The sequence below is a fragment of the Lissotriton helveticus genome, chromosome 7 (assembly GCF_964261635.1).
Source record: "Lissotriton helveticus chromosome 7, aLisHel1.1, whole genome shotgun sequence".
In the NCBI taxonomy this organism is placed as follows: domain Eukaryota; kingdom Metazoa; phylum Chordata; class Amphibia; order Caudata; family Salamandridae; genus Lissotriton; species Lissotriton helveticus.
The window spans coordinates 386,963,266-386,989,538 of NC_136068.1; the positions used below are offsets into that span (position 1 = coordinate 386,963,266).

The following is a 26,273-nucleotide window of genomic DNA, read 5'->3' on the forward strand; positions in this document are numbered from 1 at the left end:
ATAAGCCGCTATGGCGGATAGATGTATCCGAATGGAAGTGTACGCAAGATTGCACTTGTAAAGGTGTAACAGATAGCAAATGATGTTAGGGATAGATGCATCTAGCGGGTTGATGTCATTGGCTGTACAGTAAATGACGAAACGCTTCCATTTTGCAGCATAGCATGCTCTGGTAGTTGGCCTCCTTGCCTCCTTGATGATGTTCATACATTCTGGAGGTAGGTTAAGGTAGCCAAACTCTAGGACTTCAGGAGCCAGATCGCCAGGTTGAGCTGTTGCGGATCTGGATGCTGAATTTCTCCATGGTTCTGCGTCAAAAGTTTGGGCGTGAGGCGCAGTCTTTGATGCGGCACCACTGATAGTTCGAGGAACGTGGTGTACCAGGCCTGGCGCGCCCACGTTGGGGCAACCAGGATGAGAGTCACCGAGTGTTGCCTTAGTTTTCTCGCCACCAGTGGTATCAGAGGTGTTGGCGGAAAAGCGTACGCAAATTTGCCTGACCAGTTCATCCATATCGCATTGCCTTGCGACTGTGGGTGAGGAAACCTGGCGGCAAAGTGTTGGCATTTTGCGTTTTCTTTTGTTGCAAACAGGTCTATCTCCGGATGACCCCACTGCTGGAAGTACGGGTGGAGTACAGATGGGTGTAACTCCCACTCGTGCATTTGATGGCTGTATCTGCTGAGCAGATCCGCCATCTGATTGTCCTTTCCCGGGAGGTGTTCTGCCATGAGGAAGATGTTCCTCTGAATGGCCCACCGCCACATGCCCTGAGCAAGACGAGACAGCTGCGGCGAGTGGGTGCCCCCCTGCTTCTGAATGTAGTACATCGCGGTCATGTTGTCCGTCCGGACTAACACTACCTTGTTGCACAGATGTACAATGAAGGACTTGAGAGCCATGAAGATTGCCATCAGTTCTAGATAGTTGATGTGCATCTTCTGTTGCTGCTTCGTCCATAGTCCCTGCACTGTGTAATTGAGCACATGAGCTCCCCATCCCTGGAGAGATGCGTCCGTTGTCAGGATAATCTGTGGCACTGGCTCGTGGAACAGTCGGCCCTTGCAAAGGTTGTGTGGAGTCCACCAATGCAGAGAGTCGTATGCCCGACTGGTAACCAACACTAGGTCTGTCAATTGACCCCGAGCCTGTGTCCACTGATTTGCTAAGCACTCCTGGAGCGGGCGCATATGTAACCGTGCGTGAGGGACTATGAAGATGCAGGAGGCCATCATGCCTATCAACTGCATGAACACTCTCGCTGGAAGTGAGTGTTGTGGTCTGAACCTCTGGATTAGAGACAGCATGCTGTCTATCCTGAATAGGTTTGGCTGAGCCATGGCCGTCAGGGTATTGATCGTCGCACCTAGAAACTGCCGGACTTGTGCCGGTTGAAGATGCGACTTCGGGTAGTTCAATGAGAAACCTAGATTGTGAAGGAGGTGAATGGTAGTTGACATGTCTGCAGCGCACTGTTGCTCCGACTTGGCTTGAACGAGCCAGTCGTCCAGGTAGGGGTAGACATGGATGTTATGCCTCCTGAGGTGCGCTGCTACTGTCGCCAGACACTAGGTAAACACACTTGGGGCTGTGGTGACTCCGAAGGGTAGGACCTTGAACTGGTAATGCTTGCCTTGGATAGTGAACCTGAGGTATTTCCTGTGGGACGGGTGTAGTGGAATGTGGAAATAAGCATCCTTGAGATCTAAGGTTGCTAAGAAGTCCCCTTGGTTTAACAAGGGAAGAATCTGTTGGAGTGTAAGCATATGGAAATGTTCTGACAGTATGTACAGGTTGAGGGGACGTAGATCTAGAATGGGTCTGAGAGATCCGTCCTTCTTTGGAATAAGGAAGTACAGGGAATATACCCCTGTGCCCTCCTCTCCCACTGGCACGAGCTCGATTGCGCCTTTTTGCAGCATCGCCACTACTTCCTGCTGCAATAAGTGCAAGTGCTCTGCGGACATAGGCCTTTGCCTTGGCGGGATGTTGGGTGGAGTGGATTTTAACTCTAGGCAATAACCATACTGGACTAGTTGTCGCACCCACCTGTCTGTGGTGATGTTCCTCCAGACGGGCAGGAACTGCTGCAGTCTCCCCCCGACAGGTGTTAAGTGGTCGGGGGGCAGTGACAGAGAGTCACTGTTTGCTTGGGGTAGAGGAGCGGGAGTTGTTGTTTCCTCTGCCGCGACCTCTGTTGCTGTTATTTCTGTAACCTCCCTTGTTCTGTTTTGTGAACGAGGATTGTGCTCCACCTTTTGAGAATTGCGACTGTTGACCCATCTGTCCTCTGGTGACTCCACGCGCACCTGAGCGACGAAAAGTATTGCCACGAAACTGTTGTGACTGGAGTGCCCCCATCGACTTAGCAGTTTCAGTGTCTTTCTTAATTTTTTCTAGGGTGGTGTCAACATCTGGACCAAACAGACTATCAGGATTGACTGGCTGATTAAGTATGGTTGTCTGAATATCTGGTTTAAACCCCGAGATGCGGAGCCACGCCTGTCGTCTCAGCATAACGCTAGTGTTGATAGCTCTAGCTGCTGTGTCTGCGGCGTCAAGTGCACACTTGATGGCTGCTTTTGAGATCAGCTTTCCCTCCTCAATAAGCAGTTTGGTGCCCTCTTGAAACTGTGGAGGCAGGTGTTGTATAATCTGTTCTAGGGTGTCGTAATGCGCCCTATCGTAACGTGCTAAGAGTGCTTGTGTATTTGCAATGCGCCAAAAATTTGCGGCCTGTGCAGCTACTCTTTTGCCCTCTGCCTCTAGCACTTTGGACTCCTTATCCGGGGGAGGAGCTTCACCCGTCGTCTGTGAGTTGGCACGTTTCCTGGCGTTGGCGACCACAAGAGAGTCCAGTGGCAACTGTCCCCGAATGTATACGGGGTCTGCAGGTGCTGGTCTGTACTTCTTTTCAATACGTGGATTGACCACTCGTGCTCTGGTAGGCTCCTTAAATATGTCCGCAGCATGCTTGAGGACTCCTTTAAGCATAGGCAGCGTTTTCACTGTCCTTTCAGAGACTGAAAATGTGTCGAAAAGGAAGTCTTCCTCTACCGGGTCAGCATGCATGTCCACATCATGATTGGCTGCCGCCCTCTCAATTAGTGCATGAAAACCTGCCGAATCCTCTGTTGGGGATGCACGTGCATTAAAAGGCTGCGGGTCAAGCCCCACACTTTGGGTGCCCTGGTCACCAGTGTCATCATATGAATCCGGTTGTGCATCTGGTTCATTGATAGGGAAAGTGTATTGCCCGTCTTCATTATACCCCTCACCCTCAGAGTGTTCTGGTGAGGGAGTAGGGCTCCGTCTTGGAGGAGGCTGGATTGGTTCCATGAGACCTGAAGCGTCTAGGGGCACCCTCTTCTTCTTCAGAGGGATGACATATGAGTCCACTGGCTCTGAAGTGATTTTTCTCTTATAGAGGGTCAATTTGCCTGTGTCAGCGTCGATAAAATGCTCTGAATCATCTTCGGATTCGAGTACCCGACGTGGAAGTGGGCCAGCCGTTGAAGAAACCATCTTCTTTGGTGCCGATTTGGTGGAAAAAGCTTTCGGCGCCTCCTTCGGCGGCAAAATAAAGAGAAGTTTTCCAGAAGGCTTTGCTGGAGTGTCTTTCTGCGCCGGCGGCGATGATATCTGAGCCGACGTAGCAGAGGCCTTCTCCCTGATTCTCTGTAGTGATTCGGCGATGGGGGACGCCTCACTCACCGTGGGTTTTGGCGCCGACGAGGATGTCTTGACCTTACCCTCGGATCCGACGTCTTTGTGGGCCTTGTGCGCTTTGGACGCGGATGCCGCTGTCACCGACCCCGACTCCTGGGACCGGTGCGCAGACGTGCCAGTCTTCGATCCGGGCGCCTGTGTGGCCTCCGCGGAGCCGGCTTTGGCGTGCTTTGACGGCGGCGCAGCTGTAGACCCGTGCCGACCATCTTTTGTGGAGGACCCCTCCACTGGCGTCGATTTTGATTTTGTAGCAGCGGAGTCGACGGATTTCTTCGACTTCTGCGGACCGGAGGTCGACGGAGTCGATGGAGTAGCGGGTACAGTCGGTTTCGTCGGTACGGCAGCCATCTTAGGGACACTCGAGTCCTTAAGTTTCGGTTTCGTTTTCGGGTCGGCCATCTTAGATGTAGTCGAACCTGATGGTTTCGGTTTCGATACAGTTTGCTCAGCAAGTATGTCCGTGGCCGGGCCAGAAGGCGGGGCCGTGGCTTGCGGCACTGGGTCTTGGGTAAGGCCTACAGGCGATCCCGTGACCTGGTCGGTATCTTCGTAACCTTCGGGGCAGAGCTCGTCCCCTGAGCTATCTGCCGCGGCCCCATAAACCTCTTCGTCGTCTCCTACCTCGTCGACGTATTCAAGGCCTTGACCCACGACTCCGTCGTCTGCCGGATCCGCCTCGACCTCCGTCTCGGGCGGGGAGATCTGAAGATGATGACCCTGGTCCTCTTCTTCTTGGTCGCCGAAGATGTTTTCCGGATCCGGGGCCGCTTGTCTGGCTTCCATGCGCACCGCGCGCCGAAGCTTGAGAGTCTTCTTAGACCGGAACTGTGCACAGGCCTTGCACTTGCCGTCGTCGTGGTCAGGCGAAAGGCATTTGTTACAGACCGGGTGTAGATCGATGTGTGGGTACTTGGACCCACAGAGCGGGCAGTACTTAAACGGGCTCCGCTCCATGTTAGAAAGTTTTGCAGTCGTGTCGCGATGAGAAGGCCTCAAAGTCCGAAGAGCGAAAAAGAACTCCGCTTATTCCGGCTCTAAGAGACGGAAGACTCGAGACCGTGCGCAGACAATACCGACGCAAACAAAAACGAGGCCTTTTGGCCGCTAAAAGTTAGTTTTTCTCGGTTTCGACAGAGAGACGTCGAGACCACATCCGAACCCAATGGCGGAAAAAAACAATCTGGGGATGGAGCCGATGCCCATGCGCACTGTAGTCCAGGGGAGGAGCCACCTATCTCAGGACACTTCGAAGACTCTTCCAGGACAACAATGTGCGATCATCCGGACCCAACACTAGGCGGCGATCTAATGCTAAGATATGAATTTAGCAGCCCACATGCCTCGAACACACAGTGACGTTGCAGCTTCAGCTGTAGTTCTACGGGCTGAAAAAGCATTTCATATCACCTACCTTGTCTGTTCCGTTCAAATGTCATAAAGTGGCAATGTTAGATCCATTCCCCTCAAGCTGATTTGTTAGAATTCATATTTAAGGCTCCTGGTTTTAATGCCCATTAACTGCACACCAATTTAAAACTACCAAGTGGCTAAGAACCGTTATGCTGCTAGAAACAGAGTAATAGCGACGATTCTAGTTGTATCTTCTCTAAGAAAGATTAATAAATAAAGCTAAGAGTTGAGTGAAGCATCACATGGGTGGATGAGAGAGAAAGCAACACTCGCAGCACGAAGGTGAGTGCACTAAGAGGAAAGCAACATACAAGGGAAAGCGCAAGAGAACATAAGCGCTCAACTGGCGTGCTCAAAGAAAAAGAAAAAACAAGGAAGCAGATGGGAAAGGGATTTTAAATGCCAGTCTTTCTATCTGAACGTAGAGAGATGACGCTTACAGCCCATACTCAAACTAAGATGGTACAACTTCTCAGGGAACAGATAAGTCTATGTAGCTGAGGTCATATCCAAGAACATTTTAAGACCATATGCCTAGTGCAAAAGTACCTTTTTGATGAGGTGACAAAGGACATCAAGATCTATGTATCCGACTAAAGGCTCATTTGCAATAATGTGCCCCATATTCTGAAAATGTCTTTGAGTTGCGACAGATCAAGGAACAAACTGAGTTTGTGTGCTCTGCTTTTTAAAATATTGCATTTTGCTGTTCTCCCAACAAATGAATATTAGGACCTACAACAAGCAGTGTATTATATAAATTAACTTAGCCTTCAAGTACAATGGTGTCACGTAACACTGGAATGGTGCAGAAGCCCACGTGGAGAGGCTGCACGGGTATGGGTTATGCTTTGGAGTGAAAAGCGTGCGTAGGGAGACTACTAAGGTGTGCCAACAGGAATCTCAACTGGCATTGACAAAGCCTTATACTTTTTCACTTGTGCATCATTCATAATGCAGCAGCCATTAAGCTTTTTTCCAAGATGACAGGCGCCAACCTTTCAGCTGTAGATTAAAAAAGGTGCGCAAGTGTACAAACGTTCACATAAGGAAAGGAATAGTCCCGCAGCACATTGCAGCAGTAACCTCCCCCCCCAAAAAAACCAAGAACGGTACGCAAGGGACAGGAGAACATTGGAGGAGTGGGGTGGGGAGTGAGGTGCAGTTAAGCAAGGCAAAACCGACAACAAATGGTAGGGAGGGGCTGGGGTGCAATGGATTAATCTGGGAAGGGAGATTACAGAGGAAAGGTGATTAATGAAAAAAAGACAAGTAGGATGGGGATGGGTGGGGTAAGCAATGGGCGAGAGCAACATTGTATGGGGGAATAAAAATGTAAGGTTCGGGGTACCATTGTGACTGAGAGCAAATAAACGCATGTACTCTTCTTGGGGTGCTGAATGCAAAAGAACACAAGGTCAGAGAATGTAGGTAGTAAAATGACACAGGTCAACCAATCAGCACATTGTAATAAGAAAAGCTCTAAAGGTGTGACAAACCGAATAGGGAGGTTAAGCATTACAATAAAGGATGAAAACTACATAGACAAAGTAATTTAATCAAAAGCAAGAAGCCAAGTTAAACCTCACTTTAAGTATACATTTTAATGGGTTGGAAAGAACAGGTCTTCAACAGCAAACAGCTAAGGCTGTCTGTGGGCAAACCCTAACTATCTCCCTCCCACTCTAATTAGATGACTGACCAATAAACGTTCTATTTGTTAAGAGGTTTGTAAACCTCTCCGGCAGAGACCTGTGGGATGGCATCACACAGCTATAGCATCCGGAAAGCAAATAACTTAACAATGCTAGATCCAACAAGCTGAACTGAAAAAAAAATATCCATGTAAAGCGAGTATATTTTATCCACAACATGAAAGAATTTCAAACATTACAATAAAATCAAACACATGAAATCGTACACGACGAATGACACTTACTGTAATACTTCCCTTCCCTGCAGGTTTTCCCTTCTTGAGCTCCAACGGTCTGGTCAATTTTTGACTGGAAACAATCTATGGAATAGAAAAACAAGAATAGTCTCAAGAAGGTCTGCAGGCGGGAAAGGTGGTCAGGGTGGCACCCTTTAGAATCCAAAGAGTACAGACAACAATTATAAAGGTATCATGTATGCAAATATGCTTAAGCAACTTGCTCCCTATCCCCAATTTCTAGCACTCTTTCTACCATGACTTTGATCTATGAAGTTCATGAAATTATTTTCAAATTCCAGTCAAGCAAACAAAAAACAACAATTTGAACAAGTTACTTGCCTTTAATAACGCTCTTTCTGGCAGCTAGTCTATCTAACTGGAGATGCATCACCTTTAGACTATCTCCAGACAACAGACTGAATCTGGAAGGTTTAAACAGCATTGCTGAAGCAGGCCAGTAGGTGGTACCATGCGGCTCCATGCGCTCTTTGTCCTGCCCTAGAAAGGACGATGGAGCAGCACATAAGTGCCACCCCTACGCATCAATGTCTGTTTCGATCTTACTCTGTCTCTACCCTTGGACATGGAGCCCAACAATCAGAGGTACCAGTGTGCAGTTTTCTAATGAGGACCTTTTTAGATTGGAAAAAAGAGACCATTTCACAGAACAGAGGCCATGCTGTTACATAGCGTATCCACAAAAGAAGAGCGTTACTGGAGGTAAGTAACTTGTTCTTCTGTTGAATACTCTTAACTGCAGATTCCTCACCTTTAGAATAGATACCAAAGCAGTACCTCCACAGGTGCCAGATCTGTGGAACAGTTCATTTAAAAAAGTTCTGCAGGATCGAACGACCTGGCTGTCGTGGCAGCAGTGTTTTGTGAACGTGTGCACTGACAATCTAAGTCTGACATATATCAAGGACAGGCACTCTGCGTGCCAGCACAGTGTAGTCGCCTTAGTCTTGGTGGAATGGAGCCTCAACCCCTCCAGAGGCTGCCTCTAGGCCAGTAGAGAGCAGATCTTGATGCAAGGACTATCCACCTTGGCAAAGGCCTTGCCTGCACTGCCTTTCTTTGCCCCAGGCAACCCCGTAAAGAGCTGATCATCCGGCCAATAGTTTTGGATGTGTACAATGTAAAAGCTTAAAACTCTTGTAGGGTCCAACCATGAAGTCTCTTCTACTCTTGAGGGGCGAGGCGACCCCAAGAACACAGGGAGGGTGATGGATTGTCCAACATGAATGCAGTCACAACTTTAGGCAAAAAGGCCACCTTGGTACTCAGTACCACTTTCTCTGGGAAAATGGTTGTGTAAGGCAGCTGCACCAAGACCGCTTGGAGTTCACTCATGTGACGAGCTGAATCACTGCAACCAGAGAGAGAGTCTTCAGAGTCAGGCAAGAGAGGACAGCTGTGCATGGGTTCGAATGGCATGCACATGTGAAAAATGAGTACCAAATTAGGATTCCACTGTAGTATCACGAAGGGTTTGGGATGACACCCCCAAGTCAAACCTTTTAGAAACCTCATCACAACAGGTGATTTGAACAAAGACCTCTTGTCCGGTAAAAGTACAAAGCTGTAAGGGCCAACAAATAACATTCAACGGTGCCCAATGCACAACCTTGCAGAGTCCAGAATAAAATCAATAAGACATCCAATAGATTGGTCTGTAATTGATCACTACTGCTGGTGCCACACCAGGCTACAAACTTGGCCCAGCGGCCACCCTAGACAGTGTGTCTTGAAACGCCTGGCAAAAAGGATGGCATTCACAGCCTCAGGAGCAAGATGAATGCAGTCAACTGCCTTCACTCAATCTCCACAAATGGAGGTGCAGATTATGTAGGTTCTGCCTTGCTGCTGCGGCAGGAGAGCCTGCTGAAGCAACGGTCTGATCGTAGGCAGATGCTCATGCGCAGAGGTTTTGGGTACCAAACTATAGTTGCCCAATCCAGAGCCACTAGATCAGATGTTCTTCAATCTGTGGGGCACAACCATAGGGGGGTGGCGAGACATCTCGGGGGCGGGGGGGGGGGGGGGGGGGGGGGAATACACTCCACCTTAGAATCTCACCTTCCTTTGTTTCCCACCGTCCCACATCAAAAGTACATTTGCTACCTGTATTTCTTCCCCCATTTCAAACTGGGCTTTCGGGTTGGAGAACTCATGTTCAGCAGTCAATCAGCACATAGCAACATCACCACTGACATTCTGGCAACAAAGCGGACACCATCACAGATGGCAGGAAACACCGCAAATTTTACATGCATAAAGCTCCTGCATACTACTACTTTTTTGGTAGTGTGGCGCTTCTTCACTCCTGCCATTTGCCTCATGTTTGTGGTCTATTATTTTGTGCTTACTCCTTTTTAGGTTTTGCCTACGCAATGCGTACGAAGTACGCATGCGCTAGCAAAATCTAATGATATCTCTATGTGGGGTCGGGTATCCGCCCCCTCCTCCCATTGGCTAGCTCCATAAATGGAGGCTAGCCATTGGTAGAGGGCTCTGTCTGTCAATCCCAGACCAGATTCGGGGGCGTTCCCGAGAATTTTTCCCTTTTGGCTACGTCACGCGACGTCAGCCAAAAGCCGGGAACGCCCCCGAATCTGGTCCGGCATTGAGCCGGCACCCGCCTTCCTGCTCCGGCCGTCTTCTGCGTCTCTCCTCCCCCTTTCCCGCCCCCTCCCGCTTGTTTTGTATTCGCATGCACTTTTTGGTGGGACAGCACACAGGTAGCTTCTGTTGACTTTAGCTTCCATTGGTAGTTTTAGAAGCCTTGGCAGGTACCTCAATGACTCACCCTCGGTACCGCCCAGGCACAGGGGGGGGGGGGGGGGAGCAGCCGGGGCCGTCTGACTTTATCCTACTGTTGCCATAGCTTCAGCGGCAACTCTGGTGCAGGATGAAATCCGGTCTGCTCCGAGCACGCGCCTCTCAAAACAAAATATTCTTTATTCGGATTATTTCCGAATCCTGGCTAGGCCTAGCGGCGATGCCCACAAACCACACAGTCTCTGGTCGGGACTCGCCTTCAGCTGCGGTGTTGCGTGACCTCACCAACCTTAAGGTGAGCCAAGCGGCTGTCTAAAACATACACCAACAGGCGTCCAGATCGAGAGTGGTGGCCCTATTGGCTGAAAGTGACAGCAGCAGACAATATAAGGCGAAGAGCAATCTAGGAATGTTCTCATTAAAGGCTGTCGGCTCTGGGAGGAAGATATCCCAATACTTGCACCGTGACCGCCGCTGCCCGAGACACCTGCCAGGGCGGCTCTGCTCGCCATGGGAGCTCACCTGACCGCGGCGGACCGAGTAGGAAACCACTCGGACCCGGGCCGGGAGATGGTCGCGCTGCGGGACCCGGAGACATGCCGCGACGCGGGGGAGAGAGCCGGGGGTAAGGACTGACTGCACTGGTCTCCGCGTACTGCCCCAGTCCAGGGGGGTGGGGACAAACATACGCACACACCACCTCCCCACTCTAATTCTCATCCACACCTTGCTGGCGAACAAATAATGCTTCATGGGCACGCAAACACAACGTAATATGTGGGTGGACATTGATTTGCTCCCGTCTGCATATCATGAAACATTTACTTTTATTCAAACGTGTGTGTTTTTTCAGTCGTACTCAGTCCGTGCACGCCGTAAATATGGGGTGCGGGGAGGTGGTGTCGAGGGTGTGATTCTTGGGTGAACCGTGAAGAAAGAATGCGCTGTGGACTTGCACCTACTTCAGTGCGCCTTGGTCAGGGGCCGGGTCTGTGTCCCCCCCCCCCCCCCATTAAAATCAGCCTCTTGCGCTGCGTTCCGTTGCACCGATCCCTTTCTGGCCTCCACGTGCAGGTTTTCCCGGTGCGCTCCTTCAGACCAGATCTCTAATTCCAGACATTCTTATCCACATTCACATTTGGTGTCCGCTTGAGAGCTTTCCGTTAATTTTAAATGTAAAATCGTGCAAAAAACGTATTTATAAAAACATACTTTTTAACATGTATCAGTATTCGAAAAAACAGCGTTTTCAAGATTTGTAAGTAATCGTTAAAGAACTTTAACTTGGACGCATTCAAGAATACCCTGGTGACGTTACCACGAGTTACCGAGCTTCTTCAAGCCTCGCTCGCATCGGCCCGTCAAGGAAAACGAGGCACGTTCTAGAAGCAGCGATATGCCGAGGGTCACGCAGTTTAATCAAGCGTAAATGCTGGGATTCGATCCCACGATTTATAGTTCCATTTTTAATTTTGCCTCTAAATAGTTATGTTTTTCTCATTCATTCTTATACAGACAACAATGATTTTGTTTCTTTAATTGGCAAACCGAGGTCGTTGGACGCACATATCGCATACAATCAGCCTAATATAGAGTTTGTTGACACATATATTCGTGTCATCGGTTTAATAGTTATTTTTGCAAAAAATGCAGAAGTATGAATAAATCCATATTTCACAAGAGACCGTAAAACATGGGAAATAGCTTGTTTTTCTGTGGAGTATGCATTTCCTCAGGATTGGCCTCAAACCATTGAGCGAAGCTTTACCATTGTCAAGGTTGCAGCATCTTGCGGCGCTGAGGACTATATTCTGCAGCAAGGTTATCTAAAGAATGGCTATAAAAAAACAAAATAATGATCATGTTCTCTGTGTACTAATAAAATTAATTTGAACTAGAAACAAAATGTAAAAAATGCAAATTAACTTATGTTAACATTAACAACTAAGTAACAAATGCATTACATTTCGAATTATGTGGTTAATGCTGAGGTGACAAATGTGTAGAAACCAGCTGGCCCTCACGATTGTCCATTGTCGTTTTAAGAACAATTAATTCATGAAAACTAAACAAAACCTGAGCTTTTTAGTTCCCATGGTTTACTGCAATTTGAATAAAACAGCATTTTCTAGCTACCTAGCCCAACCACAGCCGTTACTTTTCTCTCCCTAACAACCACAGCCGCCCCCTGCTGCTTGTATCCCCCTAAGACCGACAGCCGCCCCCTGCTGCTTGTATCCCCCTAAGACCGACAGCCGCCCCCTGCTGCTTGTATCCCCCTAAGACCGACAGCCGCCCCCTGCTGAGTGTGCCTTTAGAGTTGGTGTGAAGCCAGCTCCTGGCGTCATCTGCTTGGAATGAGTCCTGCCCCCTCACCTCTAGAAAAGGCGCCAAGCATTTTGAACTCCTGACTCTACCCCAAACCCCCTCTCAATCCCGTGCTATCTCGCTTTTTTCTCATTCTCCCTCCCACTCTTTGTCCCCCGCATTCTCTCTCCTCTATCCTCGTCTCTCTCTGTTTATTATTCTCATTCCCTCTCTTTTTCTCTCTCCCCTTTCGCTCTCCGTCCTTCTCCCCTTCCTCTCTTTTTATTCTCGGCTCCCCTCTCTCTCCATTTCTCACTATCTCTCTCTTATCCTAGGTACTGCGAAGGTGAGCTGCTGAGTCTCAGCCGCGTCTTAAGGTCGAATTCTGCTGACTCGGTACACCTGTACACAGGCATCTTCCCACCAGGCTTTGTGAAAGGCAAAGCTGGTCCATGTGCTGTGTGCAGGGGTAGTGGAAGCAATAACTGCAAACATGGCCTCATGTAGAAACCAGCTGGCCCTCACGATTGTCCATTGTCGTTTTAAGAACAATTAATTCATGAAAACTAAACAAAACCTGAGCTTTTTAGTTCCCATTGTTTACTGCAATTTGAATAAAACAGCATTTTCTAGCTACCTAGCGAGATAGCACGGGATTGAGAGGGGGTTTGGGGTAGAGTCAGGAGTTCAAAATGCTTGGCGCCTTTTCTAGAGGTGAGGGGGTAGCTAGACTAACGATAGGACTCCTGAGGCGGAAAGCCGGGAGTGAGAAAAACGCTGTTTTTTAAAAAACCTTTTTAAAATTGTTGTGATACTATGCTCTGATCACCCCCCCACCTACTTGCACTTTGTGACTTTTTGAACAGCGCTTCACGCTGCAACGACTCTCTTCCTGGGTAGCCATTCTCGAGGGCGCGGCGCCTGATTGAAACACGCCCCCTCGGTTGGCCACGCCCCCCCGCTGATCATATAAATAGAGCGCGTCAACGCTAGGCGTCGCACTAACGATAGGACTCCTGAGGCGGAAAGCCGGGAGTGAGAAAAACGCTGTTTTTTAAAAAACCTTTTTAAAATTGTTGTGATACTATGCTCTGATCACCCCCCCACCTACTTGCACTTTGTGACTTTTTGAACAGCGCTTCACGCTGCAACGACTCTCTTCCTGGGTAGCCATTCTCGAGGGCGCGGCGCCTGATTGAAACACGCCCCCTCGGTTGGCCACGCCCCCCGCTGATCATATAAATAGAGCGCGTCAACGCTAGGCGTCGCACTAACGATAGGACTCCTGAGGCGGAAAGCCGGGAGTGAGAAAAACGCTGTTTTTTAAAAAACCTTTTTAAAATTGTTGTGATACTATGCTCTGATCACCCCCCCACCTACTTGCACTTTGTGACTTTTTGAACAGCGCTTCACTCTGCAACGACTCTCTTCCTGGGTAGCCATTCTCGAGGGCGCGGCGCCTGATTGAAACACGCCCCCTCGGTTGGCCACGCCCCCCCTACTTCCCGTCCAGCCGCTATAAATCATGTGTCTTGGTAGGAAGCGCAGCGGACGAGCGCAGCGGGCGCGTCGATTGCGCGCCGAAGGCGCGCCTAAGGCAAGCCCGTCTGCGCCCGTCCGCGACTGGCCGGGACTAGGGGCGCCTCACTCTACCCCACTTATCACCTTCACCCCGGACCTACTACGCACCTACCAGGGCCCCTGGCCCATCTCGGCTACAACAAGCTCTCGCATCGCTGCTCTTGGCATAGATCCCCTCACTCCCCCTTACCTTCTTACTCCCACAGTTGGTATTTCCCCCACGAGGTGTGGGTCTGTTTCTCCGCCAATTCCTAATAATCTTACTGCCTTTTACCTTAACACTAGATCTGCTGTTGCCCATGCGCACGAACTTTCGGTCCTGCTGGACCTCCATGCTCCCGATCTTCTCTTTTTAACTGAGACTTGGTTCTGCGACGACTCCCTCCCTGCTCTCCTGTCCACCTTACCGGCCTCCTACTATGCCCTCAGGGCGGATCGTTCTTCAGGCAGAGCCGGGGGTGGCGTGGCGGTCATCGCACGTACCACTCTCCCCTTTCAAATTTTACCCCTACCGACCATCGCTACTACGGAATTCCTGGTGATTCGCACAGTTTCCACCTCTCCCCCTCTTACCTGCTTCCTCACTTACCGTCCCCCTCAGTCCCCTTCACAGTTTCTCCCCGACTTTTTGGAGGTCCTGGCCACCATTACAGTCAACAATTCTTCCATCTTGCTTCTTGGCGATTTTAATTTCTGGCCCTCTGATCCCGCCGAATGCTCATCATCTAAGGAATTCTCCGATACCCTTCACTCCCTCAACTTTACCTCTCATGTTCACTCCCCCACCCACATTAACGGTCATCGGCTCGACCAGATCTGGTCTCTGAACTGCCCTGTGGAATCACTCTCTATTTCTCCCTGCTCGTGGTCTGACCACCACCTGATTTCTTTTCATCTTCCCATTCTTCCCCCAGCTAAGCCCCTCCGGCCCAAGAATACCTGGGTCCGATCATGGAGCCGTGTCAACCTCGAGCATCTCTCCTCTCTCCTTACTGGCTCTCTTCCTTCTCTTCAGGGCCTCACCACTACCTCCCAGGTTGATGCCGTAAATCAGTGGCTTTCTCATAGCTGCGACTCCGTTGCCCCGCTCAAGCGCATTACCTCCAAACGCGACAAAGACGCTAATCGGTGGTTTAACAATGAGCTTAAAACCACCAAATTAATAGTCCGCCGCGCGGAGCGGGCCTGGAGGAGAAATTACTGCCCCACTCTGAAACTGGAATACATCAACATCCTGAGCCAGTACAAAAAAGCCATCTTGGAGGCTAAAACATCTTACTTCTCCTCCAAAATCTTAGCAGCAGAGAACCAGTCCAAAGAGATCTTTACCATCGTCCATAACTTGGCTTTCTCGGACAGAACTACTCTAAAACCAGCCCCGTCCGAAGATCTCTGCTCCTCTCTTAATAACTATTTCATTCAAAAAATTGCCACTATCAAGGCTAACATCCCCCCACCGTCCCCATCTTTTGTTGATCCTCAATGTCCTCCCGCCAAGGGCACACTGACCACCTTTCCCCCTTTTACTAGGGAAAGTCTGACTTCTTTGGTGCCTTTGATCAAATCTGGTTCCCCACTCGACCCCTGCCCTGCCCACATCCTCCGTCATGTCTTTATTTCTTGTCCAGATCCTCCCCTCCACCTTCTCAACAGCTCCCTCTCACAAGGCATAGTTCCGAACTCCTTGAAATCCGCGGTCATTGTCCCTATCTTAAAGAAACCTGGGGCAGATCCCTCTGTCCCGGCCAATTTCCGCCCCATCTCCCTTCTGCCATTTCTGGCTAAGGTGCTCGAGCGCCATGTAATCTGCGCTCTGAGCTCCTTTGTGGAGAAGCACGGAGCTCTTGCCCCCCGCCAAGCCGGTTTCCGCCCCGCACACTCTACGGAGTCCGTTGTCATGTCGGTCTTAGACACCCTCAGGGAGGGTATGGACACCGATCAGCACCAGGCCCTCGTGCTCCTCGATCTCTCAGCCGCCTTTGATACGGTAGATCACAACATCTTACTCTCCCGTGTCGGGGCGGCGGGGATCGGGGGGAGTGCCCTGGTCTGGTTATCCTCCTTCCTGAGCGACCGCACCCAGGCTGTTCGCCTGGGTGACTTCACAGCGGACACCCGGAAAGTTCAGTGCGGGGTCCCCCAAGGTTCCTCTCTCTCTCCCCTCCTGTTTAATCTGTACATTGCCCCCCTGATTTTCTCTCTTCAACAGATGGAGGTCGCCGTATTTAATTATGCGGATGACCTCCAGCTGGTCTTCAATCTTTCCTCTCCTTCGGCTGTCCTCAACTTTCAAACTGTCATGCTTCACATCAGGGACTGGATGAACCACAACCACCTTAAACTCAACCCTGATAAAACAGAGTTGGTGTTGACGGGTGGCTCGTCCAGTCCCTGGTCCCCTCTTTTTTGGCCCCCTTCTCTTGGTTCTTCTCCTGTTCCCTCTTCCTAAGTTAAAACCTTGGGTATAAAACTTAATTCTCAACTCACCCTACACTCCCAGGTTAGTTCTGTGGTGTCTTCCTCTTTCCTCTCACTGCGTACTATACGTAGGGTGTCCCGCTTCTTCACTTTTTCTGCCCTCAAACTTATTATCCTGGCCATGGTGGTGTCCCGCCTGGACTACGGGAACGCCCTATATGCTGGTATCCCTGCCTACAGCCTGCGCCGCCTACAGCAAATACAAAACCAAGCGGCCCGCCTGGCCTTCAATCTCCCCAAGTTCCACCACTCTACCCCACTCCTGAAATCTCTTCATTGGCTCCCCGTGCGAGCTAGAATTCAATTCAAGCTCGCATCCATCACCTTCCTGGCCCGATCAGGTCTGGCGCCGGCCTTCATCTCCTCTGAGATTGTCTCTTATGCCCCCACCAGGGCCCTACGTTCCTCCTCCCAGTCCCTCCTTTCTATCCCACGTTTCCGGAGAAAGAAGTGGGGCGGTTCCAAATTTGCTTTCCTTGCCCCCACCCTCTGGAACTCTCTTCCCCTTGACCTTCGCTCCATCCCCCTCTACTCACAATTCCGTAAATGCCTTAAAACCCATTTATTCACCAAATCCTTTGAATAACTGCTCCCTTCTCCTTCCTTCCCTTTAACCTCAGTCCCCGTTAGCTATAGCGCCAAGAAACCGCTGGTATACGTTGCGCTTTACAAGAACTTTTAAACTCAAACTCAAACTCATGTGTACCTTCCGTGCCCCTGGCATTCCTACGGCTACTTAAAGCCTCCCTGGGGGTGGGAGATGGGGGGTACTTTCCAGGGGTGACATTGGTGAACACAGCATTCGCCTTTTAAGAAATGCAGCGCTGCCCTGTTGTGAATAGGGGGACAGATGGTCAAAGAGAGGTGCTTTACTTTAGCACCCAGTGGTTTAGGCGCCCAGTGCTGAGCATGAGCAGGAGCTGCAGCGTGAATGGCTGAATGTAGTCAGTAGGGCTGTCATTAGTGCAATTTACCAGTGCTGGGGGGAAGGGGGCAGCACTGCCCCAGGAGACAGAGCAGTCGCGTAGCAAAAGTAGAAAGACTCAGACAGAGAACAGTCGGCATCCGAGGGCATGCCCATCCAGGGCAGAGACTGTGAAAGTAGCTCTGAGAGGTGGGCTCCAATGCTTTAGGCGCTAAATGACCTTGGGACGCAGCAGCCCAGCCTGTGAATTCCCACCCAAGACTTGCGTTGTCTTAAGTGCTCGCGGCAGAGATATGTGTAACCAGCTGGACACAGCCTCCGATCCGTTCAACATTCAGTGCACCAAGTCCTAAAATGGTGGCGTTTGGTTTCAGTCTCAGCCCCACCGGGGTGAACAGCGCTGCTGTCCCCTCCACTACCCCTGTGACCTCCATCCCTCGTGCATTTCACACGGTGCTGGCTAAGGCTACTTACCCCACTTACTGTTTGCACCTTTCGACCCAGGACCAGATGCGCTGAGACCTCCCCCACCACCTAGTCACTGAATGCTTACTGTGTCTTAATGCCACTGCACGTTTGCACCCATAATGAGGCCTAATTTGTTTGTGTGTTTTTTTAAAATACAAATCGAATGCTTTGTCATATCAATTTGTTTTGACTAATTTTTATCCCTACAGTCCATTATGGTTCCTTCTCATTCCTCAAAAATATGAGCTCAAATCATTTTCAGCCTGCATTAGATTCATATTTTACATATAGTCCTTCTACTGAATCTGCATAATAACTCCCGTAGATCCAAGTGTATCAACATGTCGTGCTGCTATCGGACTCAACCCAAACAATAAATCATGTACATCAGTGTGCGTTAGGTCGGCTTCATAGCACCCACTGCGGCTCCTCCCAGAATTCTTTTCTATTGAAGAGTGTGTTCAGAAGAATACATTGGTTTATGTGCGTATCATGCATCCGCCGGAGCTTCTGCTGCATTACCTATGAAGGACTCCCAGCTCTGACACCTCCTCAAAAGGGCCCCCTCCCATAGCCCCAAAACCCGCCCTGGCCCATGGTTTATGGCCTCTAGTAGGTTCGTGCCCTGGAGTCCTCTAAACCCAGCCTTGAATCAGCGACTCCCGCTCCTCCTCTATTGGTTTCCCGTCCTCTTTCCTGTCTGCATCCCCTCCCTTCTCTTTCTCAGTACAGACCTGCTGTGTTTCAGCCCCCCCTCTTCATATTCTCTGTCAGGCACCCCTTTGTTCTTCATTTTAGAAAGTTCTTAGAAGTTAGAATGAATTAACATTTTACAAGACAAGGAGTGATGTCACACAACCTTTAACCTCAATGGCGAGGAATTGACATCATTTAAATGATAACATTTAAATGTCGAATTATTAGAATAACAAGGTAGTCAAGGCTGGCAGTTTGGGGAGCAGTATCCCGATGCATCAAAGCAGCTCTACCCGTTTAATGGAGGACTTCAGAGGGGCTCCCTTAGAGGTGCTGTTGCCCCCAGTAACTTCGGGAGCTCCGGGGGTTCACCCTGCACACAGCAGAGCTCGTGCTCGAGTACTTATCAGCAAGAATGACATCTAGCCTTCTGCCACCAGTTCTACCTTCTATTAGCTGCTTTTCTGTGCTTGGCAGTGGTGTATGGATGGGGGTTCCTGTAACTTGATGAAAGCCTCAATAGCTTTGTGTGTTTAGAACTCTTGTTGAGTCCTTCTGCCCTGTCTGCCTCGTGATTTGTGCCATTCTGGCCTCCGTTACAATCATCCCCCCCCCTCATTTTTGTGTCCTTCTTCCCTCTGTCTGCCTGTTTTTTTTGGGCCAATCTGCCCTCAGTTATAATTGTTTCCCCTCGTTTTTGTGTCCTTCTGCCCTCTGTCTGCCTGGTGTTTTGTGCCGTTCCTCCACCTGAACTGAGCCCTTTAAAATAAGGCCATGCTCCAAAAAGTACCGCAGCCCCCTGCCCTGAACAATAAAAAAACTGCCCCCTACCTCCGTGAAGTACTCTGACTCTGCTCCCTACCCTCCCTTGGCGCCTAAAACTGTCCCCTGCCATGCACCCTACAAAGCCTCGACTTAGTAAACTGTCCCTTCTCTGTGTGCTTCGAGGCCGTAAAATGTAAGCCTAGGCACAAATGTCTCACTGGGAAAGGCCAGGCCTATTTGGCCAACAAATTCATCGCGTATGTTCCCACACGATCTCTCAGGTCTAGCGAACAGGCTCTGTTATGCGTACCTATGGCTAGGAAGGCAAGACAGGGGTCTAGAGCTTTATCTGTGGCAGGTCCAACATTGTGGAATGGCCTTCCCTTATCTATCAGACAGTGCAGGGAACGCCTTCCTTTTAGGAAAAAATTGAAAACCTTTCTCTTTCAGAAATAAAATTCCACTCCGAGGTTAGGACAATACACAGCTAGTGTCTCTTTTGTTCGCTGAAGGTGCTAAAAGGCGCGGAGATACTCCTTCGGGAGTCGATTCCTAGCGCGGTACAAATTTGTAAATAAATAAATAAATGGTTGCATTTGTGGGGTAAAGTTTTATTCAATGTGATTTTATGTAGCGCAAACTTTACCCGAAGGTGTCAGAGCGGTTTACATAAGAACCAGTTGCCAAACCTAAGGACTTTGATTTACATGCGTTAAGTAAAAGATACAAACAGGAAAACAATTGAAATGTACTAGATGTAGTCACACAGAGAAGAGACTGTTGATTCTCGTTATATTTCTATATACACATGGAAGGGATATGAATAGATGTACTGCAAGAGTCACATAGGAATGTTAGAGTAGAAAGGTCTACTGCATATACTAGTGAATACAGTCATCTCTATATACAGAAAAAATGAGTTATATTTAGAGGGGTCGGAGTGGGACACAGTGGGTGGATGGATGCATGATGGATGGATGTATGCATGATGTATGGGTGGATGCATGGATGGGTTGTTGGTTGGATGGGTTGGTGGATTGCATAAATTGTTGAGGGATTGGCTGTATATATGCATCTATCCATCCACCCATCCACCAGTCCATGCATCTATCCATACACCCATCCATACACCCCTCCATGCATGCACCCATGCATGCATCCACCAACTCATCCATGCAAGCATTACAACAAGAGCCCGCAGCTCTCCTTTGTCTCTCCTCGCCCCCCCTTCCCTGAGCCCGCAGCTCTCCTTCGTCTCTCCTCGCCCCCCTTCCCTGTGCCCTGCCCTGCTATTGTAAATGACAATGCCATTTATTTATGTTAAAAAAAACATAAATAAAAAAAATGTCAAGAGCAATGCCAATAGCTCTAACTTTAACAAAGGCAAAACCATTGCATTGTAAATGCTTGTTCCTTCTTTGGTTGCTGCCCTTTGCCTGTCGAGAGTATCCTTGTTTGTGCTCTGCTTTTCACCACCTCGCTGTGAAGGATTTTACTGTTGATGCACTGGTTTTCTCCTACTCGTCACTTTAGACGACGGAAGACTAAAATCAACAGTAGGTAAGAGTACAGCAATTTTGTAGATGACTTTCTCCTTGCCCTTTCCTGTTATTCACAGACCTCGAGCATGCTTTCTTCCTTCAGTGTTGCCCAGGAGGCAAAGTGGCGGGGGGTGGAGAAAATTGGAGAGGCACAACATGCCCATCCTTTTTTTAGTTTAAGGAAAACTGTTCCCCTACTTTGTGTGAGAAGATAACAGTCCTGGGACAGTTCTTTCCGAGAGCTGAAATGCCTCCGTTGGAGTGTAAGGCAGGGAGTGTCCTGTGCTGTTAAACTGAAGGCAAACATACAGGTAAAACAGTCCTTTTTCCAAGGGAGCCTGCTTGCATGAAAAAAGGGCAAATGTGTACAACAGGTAAATCTGCAAATGTAAATGGAGTTCGGAATCTGGTATTGGCTTTAATTAATGGAATCTGTTTATGCTTCCTGATGAGATAGATTTATTATTTTTGAGTTGTACTGGAAAGGAGTTACCAGCTGATCTGTGTGGTTTTTAAAGGGCCTTAACATGCCCCTGCGCCAAAGGGGCCTGTTATGCTCCTAATTATTCTCCATTGCTCCAATCAGGATTCATTTCCTGGCACTCTGGTTACAGACACATACCTCTGCAGAGCATTAACTAATAAGAGGTTTCATGAAGAATAGCGCATTTTCCACTGGTTAACTTACCTTGTATTTATTTTTCATTTAAATTGCGTGTTATTTTCAAGTACATACCTGAAGATGAAGGACCAAAAAAGTTACAGAATATTTTATTTTTTAGTCACGCCTTTGACCCCGCCCCCATTTTGCACAGCATCACAGGCCCCTTACTTCTTTTTGTGTGGTAGTGGACGACTACTATCGGTGCAGCAGGTGCAGTGGCACCAAGGGCCAAAACCCTGAGTGCCCCATTGATCCTTCATAATTGTTTTATACAGGGTAAGATCCCGGTGTAAGTGGGTGTATTTACGTAAATGTGGTGTACATAGATTTCACAAAAGGGACTAAGCTAAAATTACACAGATTTGCAAATTACAGGGCTTGAGTTAGACACCACGCAGACATTGTATGTTCTAGAATTGAATGTGCATGAGCAAGGGTGTGTGAACGTGTGTATTACTCATAATACTCGTACAAGGGTAACTGCATTTGGAAATGCAAGCAGTCTGCTCAAGATCTTTTAAGACAAAGGCACTTTGGCTAAGCTGCAGAATGTTTTCTTTTTCTTTTTTCTATGTTGTGTGAGTGTATATGTGTGTAATGTCCATCTGCTTTTAACCATCCCTCCTCCACCAAGGAATAAAGATTCTAAAATGTAACCCATAGGCGGTAGAGATTTTAAGTTTCAGGCCCCTTTCCCTTTTCTCCTCAGTTTCCTGCTAATGCTTGAACCACAGCCCTAGTATGGGCTTGTTTGCCATTAGAGCATTCTTTGGCTAAAGTAGGATGGCCAATGATGAAGCCTGACACCTGGATGGTGTGTGAGGCTATACTGTAAATTTTCTCGCAAAATTGTGTGGGTCCATAATATCTGATGAACAGAGTAGCTAGAGTTTTTCCTAGGTGAAGGAACACCTATATCAAAGGTGTGTAAAGGCCCCAGTAAGAGTATAGGCTCTTAAACATGGGGACCTGTTTATTTTTGTGGTGGAACTTTCTTCTTTACCCAATATATGCCTTCTATGAGTAATTGCAAGTTGTCGACTTGATTTACGTGGGGTTGTATTGGGGCCTGAAACTGCCAAACTACATTATCGTTCTGTGTGAATGTTTGAAACTTTTCAGGACCTGTCGGATTTTTTGTTTCTAACCCCTGCTCTATGTTTAGGGGATGTTTCTGGTCACTGACATTTCCTTTTGTTAAGTATTTGTTCCTTGGGCTGGAGAGTGTCGTTTGCAAAGAGGACTAGTAGGGCTACTTTTGTCCTTTGGTGTGGTCAGCTTAGGGTAAAGGTTAGGAGACGGAGTATGCAACAGGTAGCCATAAGGATTTGCTGGGGGTGATACTTGCCTTTTTAGGTCACTAAAAAGTGAGTCAAATTTTGTAGGTCATCGTCCACTGCTTGAGTAAGGATGTTGCCATTTTTGTTAATTGAGATAGTAGCTTTTGCTTTTGAGTGCGGGGGGGAGGTGATATTATGAGACAATAGGGGATGTTCTATGTGGTGATTGCCTTGTGGGAGTAAAACGAATATCGCCATTTTGCTGTGCGGCTCTTGTGAAAGATAAGATATTAAATGTACCTGTAGGATGCAGTACCTCTTTCTACACCTTGGAATTAATACACAGAGAAATAAGGCATTGTTTGGAAGGTCAGTAAGCAGATATAGAAAGCATTGTTATCAATCATGTGAATTATGATTAGGGGTCCCGGTTTGATGGTATATATATTTTTTTTTAACATTTCCGTCTGTATTTATCCATATTTATTTTTTGGCTACCTTATGGGCATTTATCCATGTTTATTTTGTGTTTTGACGATAAAAGGACTTGTAAAATGGTATATTCCACATTTATTTAGCTGATAAACATGCACTCATACTTTTCTGCCTGTCGCGTTTTAGCAAATTAAACAGCTTAAAATAGCAAAACACTACACCCACAGGTAAATATCTGCATTATAATACAAATATATGTTACATATACCTGTATTAAGGGAAATATCACCATGTTTTTAACTTTCCATGCTATCTGCTCACTGTTGTCCTGGAAATGGAAATCACGAGGAATGGAGAGTCACCCACATGAAACACAATTTTCCGCTTTTAAAAATAAATACAGATAGGAAAACATTGTTTTGTGTCTGCAATTATCTGTTAAGATCGGGAAAAACGGAAAACTGGAAGCCTCGATTATGATGCAATATGTACTATCAACAAAGATGTCATTTTGTAGGTCATCTTATGTGAATAATAAAGGGTGCAATTTTCAACAATGAGATGGAGGCGTACACAGAAGTAATCGTGGTTCCACCATATGCAAACATGTATAAAACAACTCAATATTTTTTTTAAATTACTTTGTGAGCAGTGAGGGCAAGCATCAGTATAGGAGATTTTTCTCTCTTAAGCCTGGAAAGGGGCCTCTTCCACTCACTTTTTTTTATGGATGAGGCGAGGTAGTCGCAGACTGTCTTCTTTAGTCATCATGACACGGAGAGGCCAGAAGCCTCCTGAAGTCTAGACAGCAGGGACTGCAGCCTCACAATGTCACCATAGGGCTTCAAAACGTGGTCAGTGGAAGTACTTCAATTCACTCCCAAAAACTAAGTTGAACCAGTAACCTTCTTCTGGTTTTTAGTGCAGATCAGTTAATCCTTTCCTGCTGTGCAAGTAAAACAAACATTTATGAGAATTTGCATGGGAGATGCATGTTTGGAAGCTGCTTCCCTCAAACATGGCTTAGCTCCAGACTAATCATGATAACATTTTCTAGAAGAATTCTTAGGTGTAATTTCAACTATTTGAAATGATTCGGGTAATTGTGTCGAATAGGGTCAAAGTTATTTAGTGCTTTTTCAACACGAAGTGCATTCAAGTTCTAGGGTCGCTAGCATACACTGCGATATATATACACAAAACCCACAATATGATATATATATATATATATATATATATATATATATCAGCTCCAAATTTCCCCCAGACACGAAGGAAGTGGCCGCACTCTCGTGGTAAGTTTCAGCAATCTTGGTAATTTATTTGCACACAAACAGGACGCGTTTCGGCATATTTGCCTTATTCCACTGTGTGAGAAGTTGGCCTGATGTGCAGTGCTCACTATTCTAGTGATCACTATATATCAGTCCAAACAACCCTTATTGATGATTGGTTGTAAGTCAACCTTATAGACCAGCTATCCTAGTAGCATGGATACGAGCAGTCTAAGGCTAAGACTCTAGAGGGCGTGTTAAGCCAGCTGTTTTACCATCACATTACCCCTTGAACACCCAGTGAAAGGACACCACACAAGTGTTATGAAAATAAACAATGTATTTATTAGAATCACAACAACCCTGTACTCTTTATGAGGACAGGGTGCTAAGCACACAACAAAACTCTTACGAAAATACTTAAGTTAGCACGTTATACACAAATGCCCGAGGGGCACGAAAAACCATATACTTTAAAAGTGGAATGCGAATTACTAGCAGGTAAGTAACAGTACTAATAGGCTTTGGAATCGCTAGGACTTGACTATAGAATCGTTAGATTACTTCTAGGAGGCCTAGGGGACTCGGGTGCAGAGTGTGCACTCTCACGCGGGATGCGGGACAGTCTATGGAAGCTAGAATTCACAAAGTTAGTGTTCACGGGCGAACCCGACCTGGTAGGGAGAAAACGACAGTGGATCCTGACCCTTGGATAGTGAGGCTATGCTGGGACACCGAAGTGTCGAAGTTACCTAGCCCAGGGGCTGCAGCTGCATAGGTCTGAAAAGACGTCGGGAATCCTCGTGCCGGACCAGGAGCCTGGAAGGAAGAAGTTGCTGGCAGGCGACCAGTGAAGGAAAGTTCGATGGATCCAAGCCTGGATCAAGGAAGAAGGAAACCTAAAAGCAGAGGGGACCAAGTTCTTGAATCACTAGCCAGTGATTGAGTGGGCACCAGGATGGCACCGGGCGAAGTCACCGCAGTCAGGTGAGTGGGCGCTGCTGGGCTCTGCAGTCTCTCGGACCAGGAGGCGTTGTCGGCGACCAGGATGGAGGTGCGAGCTGTCCCACGAAGGTTCTTGCTGTCGACGTCGCTGGACCCAGGATTGGGCAACAAGTCTTGGCAAATGCAAGGCCCACGCGGTGGACCTAAAATGGCGTCTTAGCCGGACCAGGAGGGTCCAGAGTACTTCTCCGATGGAGGGAAGCAAGGGCCAGTCTGGAGCAACCAGACCAGCAGCAGTGTTGTCGTCGGGCGTCGTTCGGAAGGCCACAAGCCAGCGGGCTAGTAGCCAAACAACGCGGTGAGCAGCAAAAAGCAGAAGGGCCCCACGCCGATCGTGGAGATGCTGGGGGGCTGCTCTTCGGTGCTGGAGCTGCTCAGGGTGGGGGCTTCTCGGACCCCAAAGCACTCACCCGGAAATTACTCGGTGGGCTTGCTGTGCAGAAGTAGTGCAGTCTTGGCGATGGCCGGTCCCTCGAGGTCTCGTCGCACCCACGGTTCTCAGCTGTGCTGTAGAGGTGGGTAGAGGTCAGAGGTGCCAGGGAAGCCGGGTCTCGTCGAGCTGGGCAGTCGGATTCCGGAGGAAGGACGTGCAGCAGACCGCAGTGTTCTTAGATGGTGCCTGCGGATGCAGGGTGACTACTCCTTAGCCACAAGGGAGAATCTTGAGGAAGAAATCGTGAAGTCCTTTCGTGGAAAGTGGTATCTTGATTCCAAAGATGGTCTGATTTGGAAGGGGGCCAGTCCCTACCTTTATCTGGGAAAAGGGGGCTGGCACGCGACTAGGTCCTGCCCTATGGGTGGGACCAGGAGGGGGGTGGTTACACCCACTTCCTTGGCGGGCTTTTCCCCAGCACAGGGTCTGGAGTGTCCCTGGAACTGGTTCAAGCCAGCCTATGCACAGTGAGCACCGGGGTGCCACGTGCAGTCACCTTCCTCTGAAGCCCTGCCTACCTACAATACACAAAACCCTGTCTGGGACGGTGCTGGCACCGCCCCTGGCA

General features: G+C 48.4%; 1 protein-coding gene across 8 annotated transcripts in view; it reads right to left on the minus strand.

The window, feature by feature from the left end:
• The window catches only part of LOC144768502 (copine-1-like), an 854,409-nt gene that overhangs the window by 463,275 nt on the left and 364,861 nt on the right, over nt 1-26,273 (minus strand). For all 8 annotated transcript variants that reach the window (XM_078652218.1, XM_078652221.1, XM_078652215.1 and 5 more), the window contains one exon: nt 7,079-7,153. In XM_078652218.1, coding sequence (XP_078508344.1) covers nt 7,079-7,153 — 75 coding nt within the window. The remainder of the gene's footprint in view (nt 1-7,078; nt 7,154-26,273) is intronic.